General features: G+C 42.0%; 1 protein-coding gene and 1 long non-coding RNA gene across 12 annotated transcripts in view; one reads left to right on the top strand and one right to left on the bottom strand.

The window, feature by feature from the left end:
- msi (RNA-binding protein musashi) overlaps positions 1-22,096 on the top strand; it is a 279,108-nt gene that overhangs the window by 252,422 nt on the left and 4,590 nt on the right. For all 10 annotated transcript variants that reach the window (XM_087345550.1, XM_087345557.1, XM_087345541.1 and 7 more), the window contains one exon: positions 20,545-20,791. In XM_087345550.1, coding sequence (XP_087201676.1) covers positions 20,545-20,791 — 247 coding nt within the window. The remainder of the gene's footprint in view (positions 1-20,544; positions 20,792-22,096) is intronic.
- The window catches only part of LOC110830539 (uncharacterized), a 41,622-nt gene continuing 30,396 nt past the window's right edge, over positions 10,871-22,096 (bottom strand). The window contains exons 3-4 of one of the 2 annotated variants that reach the window (XR_002543269.2): positions 19,718-19,789; positions 10,871-11,488 (exon numbers count right to left, since the gene is read on the bottom strand). This is a non-coding gene — a long non-coding RNA (uncharacterized LOC110830539). Of the gene's footprint in view, positions 11,489-17,480; positions 18,268-19,717; positions 19,790-22,096 lie in introns of those variants that run through there. The other variant, XR_015534304.1, reaches the window with a different exon arrangement.

Raw genomic sequence — 22,096 nt, 5'->3', positions numbered from 1 at the left:
GACGGTCAAAACGCTCCGTAAAGAATATGAAAAGAAAGAGAGAAAAGAGTGCTTTTTAATTAAATTTAATCCGAAAAAAAGATACAAGTTAGTGCACCTATGTTTAACTCAAATTAACAGAATTTAAACTCAGTTTCGCAAAAGTTTGAATTGTATTAGTTGTTTGAAATTTTAAAGTAACTCTTTCCTACTTAGTAGAATTAAGAACTTAACTATACTTGTTAAGTTCTGAGATCAGCTGTACTCGAAAATCTCCGAATGAAACGGATAAGTGTTAAAAGAAGTACTTCCCCCATTCCGTAACAGTGACAATTATATTGCACTCGATACCCGAGCTTTGTGATATAATTTGATATTAATCACACTTTTAAGGCACTTCGTAGGTCACATAGTTTTATGTGGAATAACTAACTCGTTTGAACTCATTATGGGTGGAAACATTACACTAAAATTTGTCGATGTACTCGTATGATCAGAAGCTTTCGCGACGACTAAGTGTAATTAATTCTCGGGCGGGCTACCACCCGTGTCAGGTGTTTGAAAGGCGAAAACACCAACGTTTAGAGAACCGTGTTTGTTCCTCAGGGTACTGAAGACGAGGACGAAGATGGTTCTCGAAGCGTTGGTGTTTTCGCCTTTCAAACACCTGACACGGGTGGTAGCCCGAGAAGAATAATTTCGATGTAATCAATAAAGTGACGATGTTGTTTTAGTCGGTTGTGACATGGACTCGTAGGTGAATACCAACGTTTTGGAGGAACATACTGCCTACATATTCGGGGTTGAAGTGTGTACTGTTAGAAAGTGGATGGTATATTATAGAGTTAGGATGAGGGAAAAGGGATTTGTCTGAAGATGGAAGTAGTATGTTCCTCCGAAACGTTGGTGCACAGCCAAAAGGTTACGCGGTGCGCTAGAGGCCGATCACCGTCTCGTATATTAACATCGCCACGGAAACTTAAAGTTTTGCAATATAATTTTCCTTTCTCTTCACATGATAATTGTGATCATTCGACGGATTGTGTAGCCTGCTTACGTATTTTACTGCGATGTAGTAAGTAGGAAGCTCTTGGCTTGCCTTGAGCTGCTTGAACTAGTTAAAACGCTTCAAAGCACGATTAATTATTTTATGCCAAAACTATCTGAGACTTACCCTGTACTTCGCACGCTTTGAATAATTTATTAGCAAGGAATCAGTGAGTTGAACGCAGAAGCTGTGAATCAAACCGTTTCGGACTGCAGTTGTCTCCATCTGTCAGTTTAAAGGCCTTGCTGACCAAGCCGTTAAAGCCTACGAGGGATTGATCCGGGTTAAACTTTTGAGCGAACGAAGCCAGTAAGCTCTGGGTTTTAAAGATGGCAGCCGTGATTAATATGTATTGAGTTACTACGGCCGAAACTTTATGATTTATTTTGAGATGACGAAAGTGTCTTCATCCTAAAAATAAACCAATCTTTGTACGTGATACTAGTTGCATAATAAGAGTTTCATTTGTCAAGAATTTGTCGAATGGTTACCACTTCTTCATACCCGGGAGGTCCTGGGTCCCGATTTCTGCCCAAAGGAGGCAATCGTGACTGGAGTTCGTGGTTTCCTTCAGTTCCTCGAGGAAAATGGCCAATGGTAGTCGAGGCCGACTGCTTAATATTTGCCAGGGTTCAAATCTTACCTCGGAGATCGACTGCCCTTATGTTTATAGTGGTTTTTCTTCAGTGCCTCCAAGTAGATATCGGGTTAAAACCTTTCTTTTTCGTTGTAACAGACATAAACGAACAGAAGAAATTTGTATCAACAAATAACCTGGTTCCTGCACGTGCTAGAAACATATTTCCTAAAATTCTGTTCGAAATACATCGTATTTAGCCATCTCATGGTTATGACGTCATGATTTGTATCATGCGGTCAGTGCATTGTATGAAGTAGCTGAGCGAGACTTCCACTTAAGCTTATAATTCTTCCGTGATAACTTCAGAGGAGCGTACGAAATTAGTAATCTTTGTACAATTAGGGAGGGGGCTCGCGTGGGATTATGTTATCAGACATGTTTAAAATAGCGAGTCTCGGATCCGGGTGCAACATAAATCATTTACTTCTCAAGAGACCAGCCTGCTTCTCTAGACTCAGTACAAATTGATTTCATATTAATGGCGATCTGATGGTTGCAGACAAAATGCCATTACTGAGGCGCGGCTTAACCAGATGAGAGAAACTGCTTTATGTAAACAGCGGGCAGATAAATGACGAGTGCTAGAACAAAAAGTGGTAGTTAAAAGAGTCTTCAAAGTTTATATTACTGTAAATCGGGGTAAGAAAATCGTTATGGAAGAAATTACACGGCGCTACAACCCAGAAGACAGCCATCTTATTTTAACGAAGTTTGTATATTTCTTTCACGTGTACGTATTAGGTCAGAGGGGCCAGAAACTTTGCAGAAAATATTTACAGTATATTGTAGTGTTCTGTTTGGTTCCATGAGACAGTGTTGGCCTTAAAAATCTAGTAGTTGCTTAGCTAATTAAAGAATTACACGCCTATTATAGAATTCGAAGGTTTGTTATTTTATTCTGAAATACCCGTTGGTTTTAGCCGTACTTGGTCAAACCTGCTTAATTTCAAATGTGAAACTCCACGTATTCCGTCATGCCCCGCCCGAGAATTGTTACCACTTGTCTGACAAAAGAAGTCGGCTTGGTTCCCGTATTGTCAGGACCCTGAAGGAAGGAATATCCTGCCAGCTAGCTAAGCTGCCTTGCTCCTGACAGGCCCCCAAAACAAAAGTTTACTTCTGTTTAATACAAAGTAGACGTGCCCTTAGAAGTTTGTATGGTGATTCTGTGAATTGTTGAAACCTTTTCGTGTCATTCCTATCTGACAGTACTTTCACTAATTATATTACATCTCTGAATGTATGAATGCACAGTCCTAGCATTCAGGGGAATGTTGAATTTAACATCTAGCTTTAAAGTTTTTCTGTAGGCGTACAGAGGCCAACTGAACAGATGTAAGAAGTCGGTGCCATTAACTTTTTCGGGTTTGATATTCGCATCGCATACTTTGTAAACAATCGAGCAAGTTTTGTATATTTCTACCCGTTCAGTACGACAGAATCGGGAGTATCTTCAAATCATAAGACGTTCGTTGTTATCGGATGATTTAATTTGTCATTTTGAACGTGAGAATACTATAAACTTTGTTTAAATCTTGTCAGTCTAATCACAATAAAATTCCTATTAAATATTAAAATATTACCATAATTAACATTTAAATATTTAAAATATATTATATGTTGTTCTCTATCGAAATGTTCGATTTACATTAGATCATCACTTTTTACACGACATGTTTCAGTTCTAAAAGAACCATCTTCAGGTGTATAAAATTATATAAACTTAAATATAATTTCTTAAATGCAACTTTTTAGTCAGATGTTTATCAGATTTTAAATCATTTAATCTAATGTAAATCGACCATTTCGATAGAGAACATCATATAATATATTTTAAATATTTAAATGTTAATTATAGTAATATTTTAATATTTAATAGGAATTTTATTGTGATTAGACTGACAAGATTTAAACAAATATATATTTATCGCAATATGACGCAACTTTATCATCTCAATACTATAAACATTTCGTCCGTGGTTACGTATGACGGGAAACTACTTCTTGCAAAGCATTTGCTGTTGAGCTACAACTTAATTGGTATTTAAACTTTTTCGGAAACTTAACTGACGGTGCGAATCGACATTCAAGTTCGGCCCAGACGCAAAACTTTGACGTCACGGCTGATAACATTTAATGTGGTCTGAATATGCTGTAGTGGAACTCTTTGAGTACAGACAGGAGAGGTTCGCGAAATTAAATGGTTATTAATTTGCATTTCTTGCTAGCCTAAGCATACGGACTGGAATAATTGGATGAAAGTGGCGTCAGAACTTAATTCGTGTAGTTGCAAGTTACTTTGTCTTTTTACCGAAATAAAAGCGACTCTTTGTAGTCGACTTTTGGGGGGGGGGGCGTTGCGAGAGACTGGTTGCTATTTTTAGAATTTCATCAAAGTTGTAAGTTAACCACACAATTGGTTTATTCGAGACAGATAATGTGGCAGGGGAGGTTAGTACACTGCATTGCGTGTTTGCGTGGTAAAAATGTGGTAACATTCCCCTTGCTCAGTGTGATTACTGCTTCGAATGTATCAAAAATAAGAAACGTTTCCATTATTGTGCCCCCCCCCCCCAAAAAAAAAATCAAGTTGTGTCCGTCCGTATGCCCCATATTTGCCTCGGAGAAGTTACTGGAATTGCATTTTTATAAAAAAATTTGTTCGGGGTAAAAGTTGGCAGGTGATCTCATGGTTTCGCCATTTTGCTTGCCGCTGGGATAGAATTAATAGCGTATTTGGAAAATATATGCAGTTCAAATTCGAGTTGTTTTAGCTAATTTACTGTCGGGGGTGTATGGCGATTAAGTTGGCAGTGTAGATGCTTGAAAGCAGACAGACCAGAGGACGCATGCTGACTGCGTTATCAGAAAGTGGACTCTGCAGCTTAGACGTTATCTCGATACCAAGAATTGTTCGTGTATGGTAATTTCTGTCGCAATGTTTGACCCCCTGTTCGTTTCCATGGTTAATAGTCGAAAAATTTTGTATTTGTATTCTTCGAACAGATGACAAAAATTAATCGATTCTCGTGGAAAGAAACTTTTTAATTGTTTCAAAGATGCGATGAAAGTAGAACTGTTATTTCATGATTAGGATATTGGCAGCTGGCCTGTCGATTCTTGTGCGAAATTCCGTGATTACAGATCCACTTCCAGCAGCTGGGGGGGGGGGGGGGGGGCATACCGTGTTTCTGAACCAAGATAAATGGCTAAGCCGTCATTCGCTGTGCTAATTAATCAATCCGTAGCTGTTACCAGGTGTGCGACGTCGACTGGCTTCGACACGGCGCGTCGCGTGATGAATGACTGTCTAAATCACATATAGATCACGCGGGTACAGGTGCCCGTCCCTTGTGGAGGAACTTGTCACTTTCTGTGTTTTCTGCCACCCACGCAACTTGTTTGCACTTCCATTAAGCTGATTCTCTTAACACTGAAACAGTGGCATTTAGTAATTTCAGACCATAGCCACGGTGGTCTAGCGGTTAGAACGCTTGTAATCCTGGGGTCTCGGGTTACATTCCCGGCGGTGCCCGAATTTATAACTTGTGTTGGGCAAGGCCGTGGTCTAGGCAACACGGAGTTTTCCTCCGGGGGCTTCCCCGGTTTCTCCGTGGCATCCCAACAATTACTCCATTCACACACAGAAGAAGGCAATGGCAAACCACTTCTGGATCATCTGCCAAGAACGTATATGAACAGGTCCCAGTCCGAGAAAAGGAGGGAAGGATCCTGTTCATATGGACCTGTCGTCAGACAGAACACTAAATAATAATAAGATGAGGTGGTCTAGCGGTTAGAACGCTGGCCTTGTAATCCTGGGGTCTCGGGTTCGATTCCCGGCGGTGCCCGAATTTATAACTTGTGTTGGGCAAGGCCGTGGTCTAGGCAACACGGAGTTTTCCTCCGTGGCATCCCAACAATTACTCCATTCACACACAGAAGAAGGCAATGGCAAACCACTTCTGGATCATCTGCCAAGAACGTATATGAACAGGTCCCAGTCCGAGAAAAGGATGGAAGGATCCTGTTCATATGGACCTGTCGTCAGACAGAACACTAAATAATATTATAATAATTAAAAATTAAAATAAAATATCCTTTCTACCGTGTTGATTTTGTGTCTATATTTTGGGGCTTGCTGCCAGGTATTTATCCTATTTTACTGACCATCTTGGTGGAAGAATCCTGAAGGCTTTATCCGCGTTTATTTTGTATTCTAACATCAGTTCAGCATTCACAAGTCTCTGTACAGACTGGCTTCGTCTTGTGTCATCTTAGTGGAATACTGATGACTTTTTCATGCTGAGACAGTTTTTGAAACCCTAAGTGGAAAACACGACACATTTGTTACAGGCCTGCGACCACCTTCCGTGTGAACATTTTATTTGCTTGTGGTGTTGTGCAGAAATTGGCCGACGTTTCAGTACGACGGTCGCTGTATTGATGGTAGAAGGAAAGCAAAGCAGATCGAAACGGGGATTGGTTCTGAAGAAACGTCCGAGGTTTAGTTCCAAGTTTATACACAGAAATCTTCCTCGACGCAGTGAAAAATATCCTAGTAATAAAATAAATTAAGCTGGATATTGCATTTTTTAAACTGGCACTGAAGCCAACTAAAATATTTAATTAGAGACCCACGTTAATTTCGGCAGATTGCTTTACTTTTCTCCCAATTCTCTGAAGCCGAAGCTCGTATAATAATATTTAATAATTCAGTCCGTACCGCAAAGAAAACACTACCTCACCATTACAAAGATCTACTCGTTATTGCTGTTTAAGGAAATATCGTAGTTTTCTGTGAGAATTAAAGACCCATGAATACAAAATGCAGAGTCGCAGATTGTTAAAACACCTGGTACATATAATTACCATTGGGTTTTAAAGGGTTAATATTATAATACAACAAGACTCTGCTTTGTTTCCTTTAGTATATATGAAGCTAATGAACAGTTTCTGAACACGTAGTCGCGTAATTTCAAGGGAGTATCAATTAAATTATTTTTGGAGGTAATTAAAAAGTAGGTCACGCCTGTGCATGTGTGGAAGTTACGGATAAGTAATCACAAAATCTCAGCCAGAAGCATCCCCTGCCACTTGGGGGGGGGGGGATTAACGTACGTATTGTTTCAGTAATTTACCGTGCTCTTTAAATACAATGTCTTCTACCTCAGAATGTTGTTTTAATGAAGATGCATAGAAGGAATGGGGTTGTCTGCAATTACACAGGAGCCAGGGTAGTTTAAAGGTTTCTGTACTTCGGTTGTCGTTTGCAAGTTTTAATGGCCTCATCATTGAAACTTTCGAAGACGCTTTATGGATGTTGGAAAATACAGATGTGCTTAATTTTAGTGATGTATGTTAATGGTTTATGAGCTGACTCTTAATGTGCTCGTATCATTTTGGTGATAAACGGCGTAGTGTTGGGTATCAGGGGACTTACCATCTTAGGTCGTTTATGCTACAAGTTCGAAGTGCATTGGCTCCACATCATACAGGTGTATAGAGGGCGTGGAAGTTTGGTCCTACGCGTAGTCAGACCTGTGGTCCTTAATCTTGATCTGTCGCCGCTTTTACTGGGAGTCCGCTCTGACTCAATTAGGATGACCATTGTTTTGCTATCGTGACGTCACAAATCGATTGCCGTGGTATGAACCCAGTATCTGGTGTCTGGGTGGAGGGACCAGCCTGGCTGTAGGAATGTCAGGAGATTCTTGAACTGTTTGCGTCGACGTCTCGTGCAGTGTGAGGCAGCTGGAGTAGCCAGTTCGTGTATCAGAAACGGTTGTCGACCATCGCCTTTAGACAGGTAAACCAGGCTTTGTAATTTAGTTTGTATAGCGGTAAGGAGCTAGCCGTGTAAAGAAACCTTATTCGGAAGCCAGTGTAACAGCTTGTGTATGGATTTACATTCCCACGGCTTCTTGTAGCCTGTGAGGAAGGGTTTTGGAAAGAAGCCTTTGGCAAGTTGGAAATTGTGAAGAGGAAAGCAAGTTTTGTATTATATCATGCTCGCATTGCCTAGGCTTCCCCTACAGCGTGTGGACAACCCGTTTTCAACATTTCACATCCGCTGAGTCTAGAAATGGATTGTCATTGAACGCGGGAAAGCATTTTGCAGGCATGAATATTAGTTAGGACCTGTAATAAGAGGGTAGAGTCGTAGGATGGCTACATTTTTTGAAAGTTCAATTACAATTAAAATACGACAACTTAAACCTTGCTCGTTATCGTATCTTCTCCATGTATGATCTGGAGCTTTTACGGCGACTAAGTGTAATAAATTCTTCTTGGGTTACCAGCCGTGTTCTTGAAAGGCGAAGAAACCAACGTTTCGAGGACCATCTTCGTCCTCAATGTGGTGAAGAGGTTTCTTGCTAGGGTATGTTTTATTTGGTAATGCAGAAGTTTTGGGTGTATAAATGTGAGCAATTTTACCACACGAGGCATGAAGTTTTTTCTAAGGTCTACTAAATTTAAACACATTTTCTAAACCGACTGTGAGTTGACCTCCATTGTCCATCTTCTTCAGCAACCGGGTGTCGCCTCCATCACCCACGTCAGACGACAGCAGATTGGTCTTCATCCACCCCACCCCACCCCACCCAACGATGATCTTGTTGGCTGCATCTTGTAGGTGTTTAATTGATGGTTGTACACTCGAATTGTAGGACAAGCCAGAAATGGCCCTCGAAAAAGAGGGCTTTATCCTTGATGCTGGTAAAATATATTATCAGTGATAATGCTGATTATTGAAACGCTTAATAGGTTGATGGTCTTTAAGAAGTGCAAAGCCACGGATCTCTAAATACGAGAATAATGTTTTTTATTTCGATTTATTCATCGTATTTAATTTGTACATAAAGGGCATAATTTCACATCTGGTTTTAGAAACGATTCTTAAATGTGATCTTTGAACCATGTGAAATATTTAGCATTCGCCGTGGTACAGTTGTTTACGTTGTATTAAGGCAAGAACACAAATTGAGTTTGTATGAGAATAGAGTTCTGAGGAGAATTTGAACCGAAGAGGACCTTTCTTTCTTAATGAAATATTAGGACGATCAAATCAACCCATTTTACTGTTCATCCCATAGTAGGGCGAGTTCTTCGTCTCGTTCTTTCGTTGTGGATTCCTCGTCGACCTCAGTCACGTGAACGTTATATTAGTGTTCACTAATCCAGGAATGTTACGCAGATAGTGTAGACATTTTCAGCAGCAATATATAGGTTACTGTCGCATTGCATCACACGCGCTCATGAAGAGAATTATCTTGTGCTGTCGGAATAGGCGACTATGAAGTCTATTAATTTCGGAGGTGTGGTATGTTCACATAAACGTGACCCCATTACTTACCCTTGTTTCTGTCTGTAGATTTTTTTTAAATGAGGGGGGAGGGGGCATGTAGTTTCTAGATGGATGTCTTATGGGTTGTAGGCTGTTTCAGATGATGTAGGCGGGCAGGGACTTCTGAAACGTCGGTAAACTTGTACCAGGCTTCACGACGTTGCTAATCCCCAGAAGACAGCCGTTGACATGAGAACCTGAAGTCCCGTGTAGTCACAAAGTTTGTTTTTTACTGGATCGTGTATTTAATTTCATCAGTGGTATTCAACCTGGTGTACGCGTACCCCCGGAGGTACGCGAAGACATCTTAGGGGGTACGTGAAATTTAAAAAAAAATATTATTTTATGATAAACATTGAATAATCAGTAATGTAATTTATTTAATTTATTTTAGATGTAGATTATATACTATGTATAACTTGAATTATACACCAACAACTTTGGGGGTACAAAGTTGAAGAGAAATTATATCTGGGGGTACGCGAACAAAAAAGGTTGAATACCACCGTGTTACATAACACTTTTTTGCGGGGCATGTAGTTATATTGCTCGGTATATTAGCAGGAATGCGGTGTAAGCTGTTGAAATCTTGATTACCAGTCTCTTTGTCCGTCACTAACTAACTCTCCCTCCGCTCTGCGTCATCCGTCTCTTGTCTTCAGCATCCCTCGTGTAGATGGTCTTAAGGGCGATTGCCCTTTGTTCCTTCCGGGGCACAGACAGTAATTGAGTAGCGGGGTGAGTGGGGGTGCGTGACTCATGGATGAATTCGCGTTACCCTCCCACTTCTTTGTGAACGGCGTGCGTCAGCTACTAACACAATTCTGGCTACGAGATGCAGATGATTGTCCTTCCCCTCTGCCATTATTCAGTGCGTCCTGTTTTGTGTGGAGATGCTCCAGATCAATGGCCCTCATCCTTTCTGATCCGCGGATCGGTAAAACGGCAGTATGCTTTCTGAGGACTTCGCTCTTGTCGAGTACTCCCAGTTCAATATTCTGCACCAGGGCGTAGAGTAGTCACAAGGCTTCTGGCAGAACGGATATCGTGACGGACGGACGTAGTAAGAGACCGCTCAGACTTGTGGTTCCATCCGTCAAAACTGTTTAGCCACTCTAAAAATCTACAAACGGAACCTCGTGGTTCTGCCAGGGTTCTGTTTTTTTCCGAGTAGTTTCTGTATCCGGAATAAATTTCTCGCGCGCGGATTATCGTCCTGATGATGGAGGTAACAGACACCTCTGAAACGTCAGCAAACTTCTAACAGATTACGATGCGCCATCTTAATATTTGGCCTACAACGAGAACTTCAAATCTAAAATTTTTATTCTGCTTTTAAACATCGTAGAGCTTATGACATTATTAATTATGGAGCATTACCACTCACTCACCCCCATCTAGTGCCGAGGTCAAGAATGAGTAGGAGCTATACCTCCACTCACCCCCCAAGCGCCTACGTGGCGTATAGTGGGACAGCTTTTTTTAAACAAAAAATAGTCCCAGTTGACAATTATTTTAGCTCTATTCAAATCCGAACTGCACTGTTTTACGTATCAGGCAGATCAGTGTTTTCTCGTTTCTCACGTGGAACCAGTCCTTTGTCCTAGAGTCGCGGTTTTTTGACGGCAGCACGACTATAATTTTTTTTTAAAGTTGCTAGAACCATTTTGAAATCTCGCTCCTCAAAAACCGTAACAGAATTAATCTCTTGTCCGTGTAATTAATTTACAGTTGTGGGCCTTTTGAAATTGAAAGGCGTCTTCAGGGGGGCAGAAACACCCACACACATTATTTGGGGGGGGGAGATAGGAGCGTAGGATAGAAATATTACCAAATCCAAATTTTCTATAAAACTCGAAACAAAGATGGATTGGTATATTTATTTCTATTTAAATATAGCTGTTGGAAGAATTCTGATGTTTTTATTTCCTGAACCAACGACCATTTGCTTGTCTCCCAGTTCTGCCCTCAAGAACATGGCGTGGGTAAAGATGTAGAGATCTGCTATTAAGCGTGAAGTGTTCATGATTCTTCTTTGTTTCTTTCATTCGAATCTTCTTCAGAAACCACAATCTCAGGCTTCAAAGTGACACGGGAACTAGGAATTGGTCTGTGGCTTGCATGTATTTTCTGTTGTGATCTAATTTTCCTTCGCCAGTTTTAATTCGCATGGACAAACGCACGACTAAAACTAGACATTTTAATTTTAAAGTTACAATAACGTATTCAAGATACAGTTTTTCATAGATTTTCGTGAAAATAAGCATAAGTTACGGGAAAATGTTGGCGTGTTCTTTATCCGTGGTCATGTCCTTGTTCTGAGAGCGTTTGTTACCGGGTCGTTATTGATCAGGAGAATGCAATTCGACGGACGTACGCCGCTCCACGCCTTACCGCGTTACCCAATCTCTTACTATCAGCATCGCAGCGCATCACAGCGGCACGCTCTCGAACTCCATGAGCATGGCTACGTCTGTAATAAAATTTCTTTTATATTGAGGGCGACTGGGAACAGCGATCCGTGGGAGAATATTTGAGCTTGGAGGGATGCAGTGACAACAGACTGGGGTTGGTTGTACTGTGAGAACCTCCGTTAGGATTATTGAATCGGGGGAGCACATAGGGACATAAAAAATGCGTGCAACATTTTGGTTGGGGAGTCTGAAGGGGTGAGAAACTCGAGACCGAGGCGTCGATGGAGGACAATATTAAAATGGCTTGTAGGGAGATTTTATTTGGTGGGGTGTGCATTGGATTCGTCTGGCTCAGGATGGGTCCGTGACGGGCTCTGCTGAACACGGCAATGAACGTTCGTGTTTCATGAAGGATGGATGAGTTTTTGACTTGCTATAATACGCGTACCATTGTTTTTTTGTTCCTGTAAATACATTTTTCTCTGGAACATGAAATGCTGCTTCTCGGAATTAAGTGACTTAAGCGACTTAAGCGACATCTGAGGGGCCTTATAAAAACGCATGTCTTTGATTACATAAGTCGTTGAAACATCCCACATAAGAAGGAACCAACGAAGAACAATTTAAGATTTGAACTTGGTGCCGAATGAGGTTATACGAATCAGAATTAAATTCATCCTACAATGTCTATTTAAATTCTCGCAGCGTCAAGTAGTTTCTGCGGTTGAAATATTTCGTCTTAAATTATGCATTTCATGCAAGTAACTCGATCAGTTAAAATTTTGTCGTTGAATTTCCAGCATACGAATTTTTATGCCTAGTTGGGTCGTAAATTCATAATAAGCGCGTTAAATGTCTTCTATCTGGACCGGAAGCGAAAATTGTGTTTCGGGCAGAATTTCCTCCTCTTCTAAATATCATACGTGCCATTTTAAATACGGTTTATACGTGGATTTTCTTGCTTTAGTGAGATTGGATGCCTGTTACGTTTTAGTGCGTCGTAAATTATCGTTTGGTAACAGTAAACATCAGAACGAAGGAAGTTTGCAGTTCGACGCCCTATAAAAACAGGACTTCGCGTTTTCGTTCGCTCCATGTGCTCATTGCCTCATTTCGTTGCCAGTAATTCTGAACGGTAGTGACGGTGGTTGGTGGATGTTGACGGTGGGTTAGCCGTGAAGTCCATCGATGACGGTGATAGAATGAACCTGTTACGCTTCTCTACCTGAAGCTTAGTACCAGGGGCCCATCTCGAATTTTTTCTCGGCAGTGCTAGGGAGCATCGGTGTTCCCGGGGACTAGACAGATGTGTGCCCCCTCTGAAATAAAGTAATGACGGCCTTTTCCCAGTTCACAGAGGAACTGAAGCTGGGGATTTTCTCGATTTCTCACTTCCCTCGCTCTCTGACATCAGCGGGAAAAAATATCTGTCCAACCGTGTATCAGCGGGAAAAAATATCCGTCCAACCGTGTATCAGCGGGAAAAACTATCCGTCCAACCGTGTATCAGCGGGAAAAATATCTGTCCAACCGTGTATCAGCTGATTCCGTATGGATAGTTCTTTCATAATTATTGCCAAGCCACCGTTCGCTGTATTTCATTGTTGTTCGGTAAATACCGAAGCAGGAAGTTTAACAATAAATTATTTTCCCAGCAGATGAATTTATAAAGGGGACATGACTTCGAGTAGTCTTGTAATGTCACGTACAGGGCCATATATAACCTGCGTATTCTGTACCCTCGAGACAACCGATCAGAGTTGGTTTAAGAGCGAATTTTCGTTCATTCAACTTTCTGTTTAATGTTTGTGTTCTTATACTGTACAATTATTGGGCACATTTAATTACATTAAACAGTCGTGCTTTTGTCTTTGGTGTATCTTTAAGAGACATGTTTGTTACGAATCAAGAACATTAACAATTTTAACTACAATTTTTTCTGATCTGCAGCGACTTTGAAATAGGCCGACTCGCCTTCCTCCGAGTAGAAATTATTGCCCAATTATCACGCAAACATTATTTAACTCACTTGTGGGCATTCGCGTCTTGATTTCAGAACGCAGAAATTTTGTGCTGTGCGTAGAAGTGAGAATTATAATAGCTCATGAGCGAACATGGCCCTCCGTTCTTGATCGTAATCTAAGAAAATTAATACGCTCAAAATGCGAAGTCCTAGTTCGCGCCCGCATAAGGTAATGCCTGTAGTGCATTTTTCTTTTTATCGGGCACGGGGAGTCGATTTTTATCCACCCCGAGGGTATTTTTAAGCTTGTGAAATGTTGACGGAAGGCTCGGGTTGCTCTGACCTCATTTCCTCCAGTTCCGAGACCAGGGTCATGGAACAAACCGAGTTACGTACGTACGGACTGCGGAGAAGCAGATAGCAAGACGTCGGCCGATATCGATTGTGGCGCAAACTGCACGCCGGTTGGCCGTTTTTTTTACGTAATATTGGCTAGTGGTCGGAATCGGAACACCTCGGCTATCGGAATTCGACTTCATATCGTCGCCGTTGAAGATCCTGGAATTACGTATGTCTTAAGGAGATCAACAGTTGATACGACCAGGCATTAGGGGGCAGATACATATTCTTCTTAGCGATTTAAATATGTGAATGTTCACATCGTGTTTCAGTGGAATCAGACGGAGTAAGATGACGTTGGTTTATGATTAAATCGGAGAAATAGATTCAGACAACTATTGTTAATATACAGGCCGGATATTATTGCCGTCAAATCGAAAGCTAAGTAGCACAATTTCTACCCACTTCAGAAGTTCGCATAGCGCCGACGGGTACAAAGATTTAATAGCCTCTGTCCGTCCAAACGTCACTGGGGTGGGATGATTGCTGAGCGTTTCCTGACAAAATACGTAAGCAGACGTGAGATTTTGTGACCTCGTATGACGAGAACTGCTCGTTGGCGCATTTCAGCGACAGGTTAACGTGACAACTGTGCGCGACATAGCAGTATATTTGCCGAAGTCAAAAGGATCTAAAAGGACCGTGATTCATTGAATCCTGCCGTACTGTATGAATACAGCTGCGCTATAGCGAATGTTCTGTAAGGTAGAAACGACGAAATTGTTTCGTCGCACCCCTGCAGGTTGAGTTTAGGCTACCCGCTGCATACTGCTGTTGGAGAAGTTGCCGCGGAAGCTTGGGGTTTCTGTTCGTGTTTCCGTAAATGTTCCACCTCTCGTGCGTTTGTCTGGGCGTAAAAGAGGGAGCAGCTTGCAGAGGGTGAGCTGTTTTTTCTGCCTTCGAATACAAATTTGAGTTTTATAACCTCCCTGGATTCTTTTGTTTAGACTTGCGGTAGAATTAATTTGTGAATCGTAGGTCTCTTGCTGGGCTGTGACGCTAACAAGTGGTTACCAGAATTTCGGAGGAATATGTTACCCCCATCCTATTGTTTCTACCCTGAAGATCGAGGCGATGCGTTCATCCAGAAAATTGGCAATTACCTACAAGACATGCTGCCAAACACAGGCGGAGGCACATCCCGTATGATTATTTGTTTATGAAAGCTGATAAAACTGTGGTCCATTGGATTTTCTGCGTTAGGCATACATAGGTAATATATGTCAATTCTATATTATTTGACCGTTTTTCTGTGGGGGGGGGGGGTTCGAGGGCTTCTGTGTGTAAAGTATTAATTGTTCCTAGTGTCTTAACACATACTTAAAACAAGAGTGAAATTGTCTTGACAATTCTTTCTGCGATATTCAGATGTTTTGGTTTACCTTCGTCTGCATTGTGAGATGGTACGTATTTTTTTCATTTGGCAGCCAAATTGACTGCTTAAATGTCTCTTTGTGGCATTTGCAGCCGTACTGGCTGATATCCAGCGCTTCAGTAAAGACGGGGAGGTTTCTGTTGGAAAATGCCTGACTGTATACCTTCTGTTAATAACTTCTACAAAAACTTTAATATAAATGGAGATCTACGCTCAGGTGTGAGGATAATAAATGTTAAGGTGGGTGTTCAAGAATGCAGTGTGCTTCGAGGTCGTCAATTGTATTCCACGGGCAGAGGATAGCGATCGTTGGCGGGCGCTTGTAAACGCGGCTAACCTTCGGGTTGCTTAAAACCTGGAGAATTTCTTAACCAGTCGAGCAACTGTCAGTTTTTAGGGAGGGTTCTTCTGCACTAATTAATTGTATTTTTTTAATTATGTATGCTCCGTGGTTAATTTGCGAAACGTTACAGTTAGTTTTACAAAATTTCGAATGTTCATAAATTGTAGATAGGTTTCGAGTAATTGTCCAGTGGAAGTTAACCGAAAACAAGCCTCATGCAGGTTTTCCAACTAATTTCGCCGTTGTCCCGCGGAGATATGTAGGCCCTTCATCTCAGCACCATTTTACTTAATGTAAAATACGTGGTATGCGCCGAGTTTCACGAAAATCGTTCATTTCGTGCATAATATTGATGATTGTAGTTCAGTGATGAGACGGACAGACAGGCACGCAGTTCACTGATAAGGCCTCAAAGAAGGATTTCCAAGGATCGAGTGGCATCCAATCTTAAATTAAATTACAATGCTGAAAAGCGTGTTGTGCAGTTTTTAAACCTTGTCGACGTCGTGTTTGCTGTTGTACCGGATATGTTCAGCTCTTCAGAATTTAGAATTTAGCTGTGAATTTCAGTCGTGTAGGCCCCCAGAATTACGTCACATCGCCTGCGGTTTGTGACGTAACACCGTATGTACTCCACGGGCTATAAGTTTCAGGCCGTTGGTCGAGTATTGATTGAGGTCTGGCATGTTCCAGTGAAGAGAGGAACTAGGAAGGCGTATCGGATAGATTCCATTGCAAAAGAGGAATACGTTCGCATTTTAACGATGTTTTGCAACTCGCTGTTTTAAACTAGGCTCGCGGAGTAGCGTTCGGCCTTCAGTAGCCGGCTAAGAAATCCCCCCCAACCTCATTGAACGTGAGGTTTGAAACCCTGTGTGCATGCCCTGGTTCCTGGACCTCGTCCCGTGACGGGTGAATCCAGACCACGCCCACACATTCTACTTCTTTCAGATTTATACAATGATCATAATAAATAGTACAGTGGAACCTCGATATAATGCGGGTTTCGGGGGACAGCTTAACATTTATTTAATATAAAACATGTAATCGTATTGGAGGACATGATCACAGCCGCTGTATGAAGAGGCTCCACTGTAATAATAATTTGTGACGGAACTGGGTGATTTTTATGGGTAGGCCTGTGTTTCGTTAATAGGGCTTTGCAGATTCTCGTTAATTGATAGTTGGATATATCTTGAAAATTCGCTTAGGCGCCATGTTTGTAACTTATTACATACACTATAAAAGAAAATCTTAACTACAAAATTTACGTAGATCAATTTCTCCATTGGCATAAAACGACCACATTTCATTGGTGCATGAAATTATCGTCTCTCTTTTATATCCTTATAATTAAATTATTAAAATTCTGTTTGCAGTCCGTAAGATAAGGAACCTATTACTGTTTTTATTATCAAATTCCTCTGCTTATTTTAGATTTTAATTCCTGTGACAGTGTAGGCAAGCGTGTTTGTTTTGAGAGCATTCTCTGTTTCCGGATCCTCCCAGCCCTCGGAATTTCATCCCAGAATCCGGGAACTTAACGAGTTTTATTGCCGCGATGGAATTATCGTTTCAGATATTAGAGAGACTAACGAACTATAATTGGATAGCGCTCGGCTCAGTAAGCAAACATGAATTGATCATGTGACTCGGTGTCAGTTGGTTCATACCACCGTTGCCAAGTTTTGACTTAAATAATTAGAGCCGAACTATGATTGCTTTAGGGGCGAAGCCTCACATTGCCTGTAACATGTGAAAGTTAGTCCCTTCGGCCTTAAATTCACGTTCGCTTTTTGTATAATCACATACACAGGGTGTCCCGAAAATTTTTACACATAAGTTTTATATTCCGTATTATAATGTGATACATTATTTTTAAAATGTAATTAAACTTGATTTCGAGGACTCCTCTTGAACCTCGCACTTGCGAACCGGAAGTGTTGTTCAGGAGGAAACGAAAGGCCTCCGAAAAGTTCCACCAGCCATTTTAATGAAATTGACTATGGACTTAGCTGCAACTCAGGAAGTCTCATCATATATCTTGTTTGCCGTAGCTATAACCCTGACCCCGTGTGCACAAGTCTCCGTTCTTTCTGTGGTTCTGGTCCATTAGCTCTTAGTATCAGCTCAGACTGTGGCCGGAGCCAGCGTTCTCCTATCTGGCACTGCAGTGCCCAAAATACGTCTTCGTTCCTGTCATCGGTGAAGTTGCGAGTTTGAGGTGGGAGCTGTTATTTTGTTTCTTATGATTGATGATGGCAGGCGAGCACTGTTCGTGAAAGCATAAATATGATTCCGCAGAATATACATTAGTCATGTTTTATATATTGAAAGTTAACAAACATGGCATTTGTATTTCGATCTTTAAGTCCTGCAGTTTGTGATTCTGCTTTGAACGCAGTCATATAACGTCGTGAACATGTATATTATTAAAAATGAACGTGAAATAGTTTTTGGTTATCGGTATTACATACAAATAGTTGTTACACAGAACAAGAGACAAAAACTTCAAACTAAAGAGATTGGTTTCGCATAAAAACATTGCAGATGAACACGCCGCCCTGTATCAATCGACCGAAGTCAGCTTTTACATCTGGATGGCTTACTTGGAGCTGGAACGCAGGGCGGAATCAATGTTGGCTGCATTTCCTTAATGGTCCTCATGGTATACGATGCGATGAGAATGGCCGCGCAGGCTCGTTGTTAGATTTGTCGAGGGGGGGGGGGGCATCTTTGTAGAAGGAGCGTATCCTAGCTGAAAGCATCGAATCACAGTGCAGAGATTCCTTTCATCAAAATACGGTATATTTTCTTATCCTTGTATTTAAAATTGTTCGGATAAACTGTCTGTTGGCTTTTAAGTGTTGAGATTCAGTGACTGAGTGGCTTTGTCGATGCTGTAACGTCTTGTAGTGGCAGATTCTGTACATGTGCAAATGTTCAGCCTAGATGCTGGCAGACCCGCGGCCCACAAAATGTTTTGCACAGCGAGATTCAGTGCGATTATGCAGATCGGCCTTCTTCCATGTGCTTTGTTGGTATTCACAGGAAATATTACGTCTTTTGTAGCGTAAAGACAAAAATAAATTTTTTGACATGTGAATTGTGAATGTATAAGTGCCCTTGTGTTCTGCATCTGGGGAGGTGGGGTGGGGGGGGTAACGATATCGTGTTATCGTCTTGTATTTCTGTAAGATGGATGTTTTAGGACGCAAAACGTCAGATTCACGTATGTTCACCATAATAACTGTTATCACGTCCATCGATAAATTTATTATATTGAAATAACCGTTTCTCAGAGTTAAAGCGTCCCAGATTCTGGGCGTTTTGTCGCTGTGTTGCGAATATCTCAACAAAAAAAAATGGCCTCTCAACGTAGTAGGAGAATCTGCCCCATGCAACACCGTCCGTCTGTTCCTCACTGTGAACGCTGTTAGAGCAGAAAGGTGTTTCAAATGAGGCGCACTGTAGCATTTTGCTGGCATTGAATTCCGATACCGACGCGAAGCACTTGCAGAGAATGTCTTGAAATGGAGGGAGCAATCGATGAGTCGGGTCTGTAGCACTGCACTGTGGACTCGGATGTCTGTCTGGCCGAGTTGCCGGGGTCTGTGGCAATGTCCTGAAACAGCAGTAGGCTCTGTGATCAGTACTGCTGTGACAGGACAATATCACAGCCCGCCGACCGTCTTGATGCCTCGTTCTTATTCACCCACTCACTCCACTCGCTAGCCACTGACTGAGCGAAGGGGGTAGAAGGGTGGGTTTGAGGGGGTCCAGCAAGCAGTTCTTGCTCGCTAGCTCTGCTGCTCCTGCGCTCGTTGCCATGACAACGCGCAGTCCCCCTTCGGTCGTTCTACCCTTCCCCACTCTGTGTCGTATGCGCCGATGGTCCACTCACTTAAAAGCCGAGCATTCTTAGAACAGGACACCTGGTCTTTTTGAGATGAAAACCACGTGCTGGATGGTACATCTTGACCGCGGTGTCCGAGCAGGTCCGTCCGTGCCACAGCCGGTGCTGTGCGCAGCGCGAGGCGGTGTGAGGCAGCTGGCAAGCTGGGTGGCCGGGTTATTGATCTCGTAGGGGGTAGACGGGCGACGGGACACGACTTGGGAGTTTGTGTTTCAGTTGCGTGGGATCATGTATGGAGATACGTAAGTCTACGGTTTTGTTTAAGGACGTGTGGAAATGGAGCGGGTCTTACCTTCACGCACTGGGGGGCGGGCGAAGTAGATCCTCCAACTTCTGAAATCTAGCCGTTCCTCCTCTCGTGTACCTGGAACAGCGCAGATTACACGCGACATGTTAGTCACTACTGCAATATCGCACTTGCCTGAAAGAGAATGTTCAAAAGAACAACCCCACCCCCCACCCACCCTCAGGATTAGCGTTACCCCGTACCGTTCTTGAACTGCCTCGGTTCTCTTGTTCGCTCGTGTGTAACCCCCCCACCCTCTCGCATCAGCTGAAAGCTAGAGAGGGAGATACTGCTCTGCCCACCACCGGCTTCCTTGCCGACGCCTGCGCCGTGCGGCTTCAATAAGCGGACCGTTCTGTCCCTAAGATATGCACTTAAAAACGCATGTTCGATTTACGTTGTACGTAGAATGAGAATCAGAGCATCCAGTATGTTCACAGATTGAAATGTTAAAGTCCAGTTCTTGGAACACATTTCTGTAATATTGCAGGATACGAATCCAAATAATCGTTGGAACGTGTTTACTATCAGCAGTTAATATTTCGAGAATTTGTTCAAGAACAGTTACTATTAATGAGGCTAAGATATTTAAAGCTTTCTTGGTGGCTTTATGGACACCAACACCGTTCTTACAGAGCTGATCCCCGAGAAGACTTCATTGAACAAACATTAGATAGTTAATGATAATCAGTGCTGCCAAAACATTATTTTCAGACTGGATCTTGTACATGGGAAAGGTGATACAGACAGTGCTGGCAATAATCATCAAGGCAGCTGTGAGGAGACGCTGTAACAAAAAGAAACTAATCGCTGTCGCTTCTTGTATGTTGCAGCTCAGCGGTCATGGAAGGGAATGGCCTCATGGACCACGACCTCCATGGAAATGGTCTAATGCCGACGATGAACGGAAGCCAGAATGGATCTTCTGGGCGCTCAACCCCGAGCGGTGGTGATCCGGCTCCGGGGAAGTTGTTTGTCGGTGGCCTCAGCTGGCAGACGTCTTCAGAGAAGCTGAAGGAGTATTTTGGCATGTTTGGCACGGTCACAGATGTGCTTATCATGAAGGACCCCGTTACCCAAGTGAGTGGCCGTACCTATTTGTTCTCTCCGTTCGGTAACAAAGGAGTTGTCATGGAGCATCTGCCGTTGAATGGCTCTGTGAGCAGTAGTTACAGGACCTAATTCTGCCAATGTAGTCTAAATGAATGAAACTCAGGAAACAGATGGAAGAATTTGCTGGAGACGCTGGAGAAATTGTGTATGAGGAAATCGAGATTTTATTAGTAGGTGTCCCATGTGAAGTGTCGACACTAGGTCTTTGGCTTCTAAAGACGAAGGACACGCTGTTCACTGTCGCTTTTCATTCTGCTAATTATTAATCCCTAAAATGAGGAGGGTAGGGTTGGCAGGGGTGGAGCCCATAGCTTAAAAAGTATATGAACTACATATTGTCCCAAAACACATAATTTAGCAGGAGAAGACCCATAAGACTTGGCCCACAGAGTAGAGAATTGGCTTGATCTCGAAGCCGTGACACCCTGAATGCTGTCCTAAAAACATTGTCTTGCACTAAAAATATCCCGCTGTTGAAACTGTTCGTGTGATATTTGGTCACGTGAATGCGTTACCATTGGCGGAACTGATGTACTGAATTCTGCATAAACTATGTAATGCTAAAAACACAATAATGAGATAAAGCAGTAGAAAGCTAGAAAACTGATGGAGAACCGAGAGTCGCCCGATGCTTCTATACCGTGTATTAGAACTGCCGTGCACCTGCATAGGCGGGTACTTCCGTCTGAAGGTTGAATCAATTCTCCGCTGATACAGACAGTACGGGGGATTTATTCCAACAGATAATTAATTTGTGTCAATTTAAATTATGCCTTCTGTATAACAGAGAGTCTGTAAAAAATGTAATTAAAGATATAAATTTCTGTTTGGTGTATTTAAGGGCCTAAAGGGATTCAACCTCATAAATTTTAATGCCATTCATAGATGTTGTACATTGAATGATGTTATTATTGTTCCCACCTCACAAGTTTGCATGGCCATCTGTTGATATTGATGATAGATGATTGTCATGTCAAGACACGCCACTGAACTTTGATAAGAAATCATTTCAGGTGTGTTTGATGTGTCCATAAAGGTCCTGTGCTTCATGTCGTGAACCACCGTATTCCAAATAAAAAGATGTTGATTTACATTCATGTTTCTTGAACATGCCAGAAAAATGGCTGACTTGGGTCACAAAATTAAGAATTCTTGCTTCAGACTGTTAACGCCTTGACCTTGACCACTAAGCTGAGCGCAGTAGACATTATAAATGCATCCACTTTTTAGAAGTATAACAGCTTATGCTGTATCTTATGGTTCATTGTTCAC

Source organism: Zootermopsis nevadensis, unplaced genomic scaffold (assembly GCF_977971745.1).
Source record: "Zootermopsis nevadensis isolate Lab colony 2312 unplaced genomic scaffold, Znev_1.0 Znev_ptg000001l, whole genome shotgun sequence".
Taxonomy (NCBI): Eukaryota; Metazoa; Arthropoda; class Insecta; order Blattodea; family Termopsidae; genus Zootermopsis; species Zootermopsis nevadensis.
This window is presented reverse-complemented; position numbering and strand designations above follow the sequence as displayed.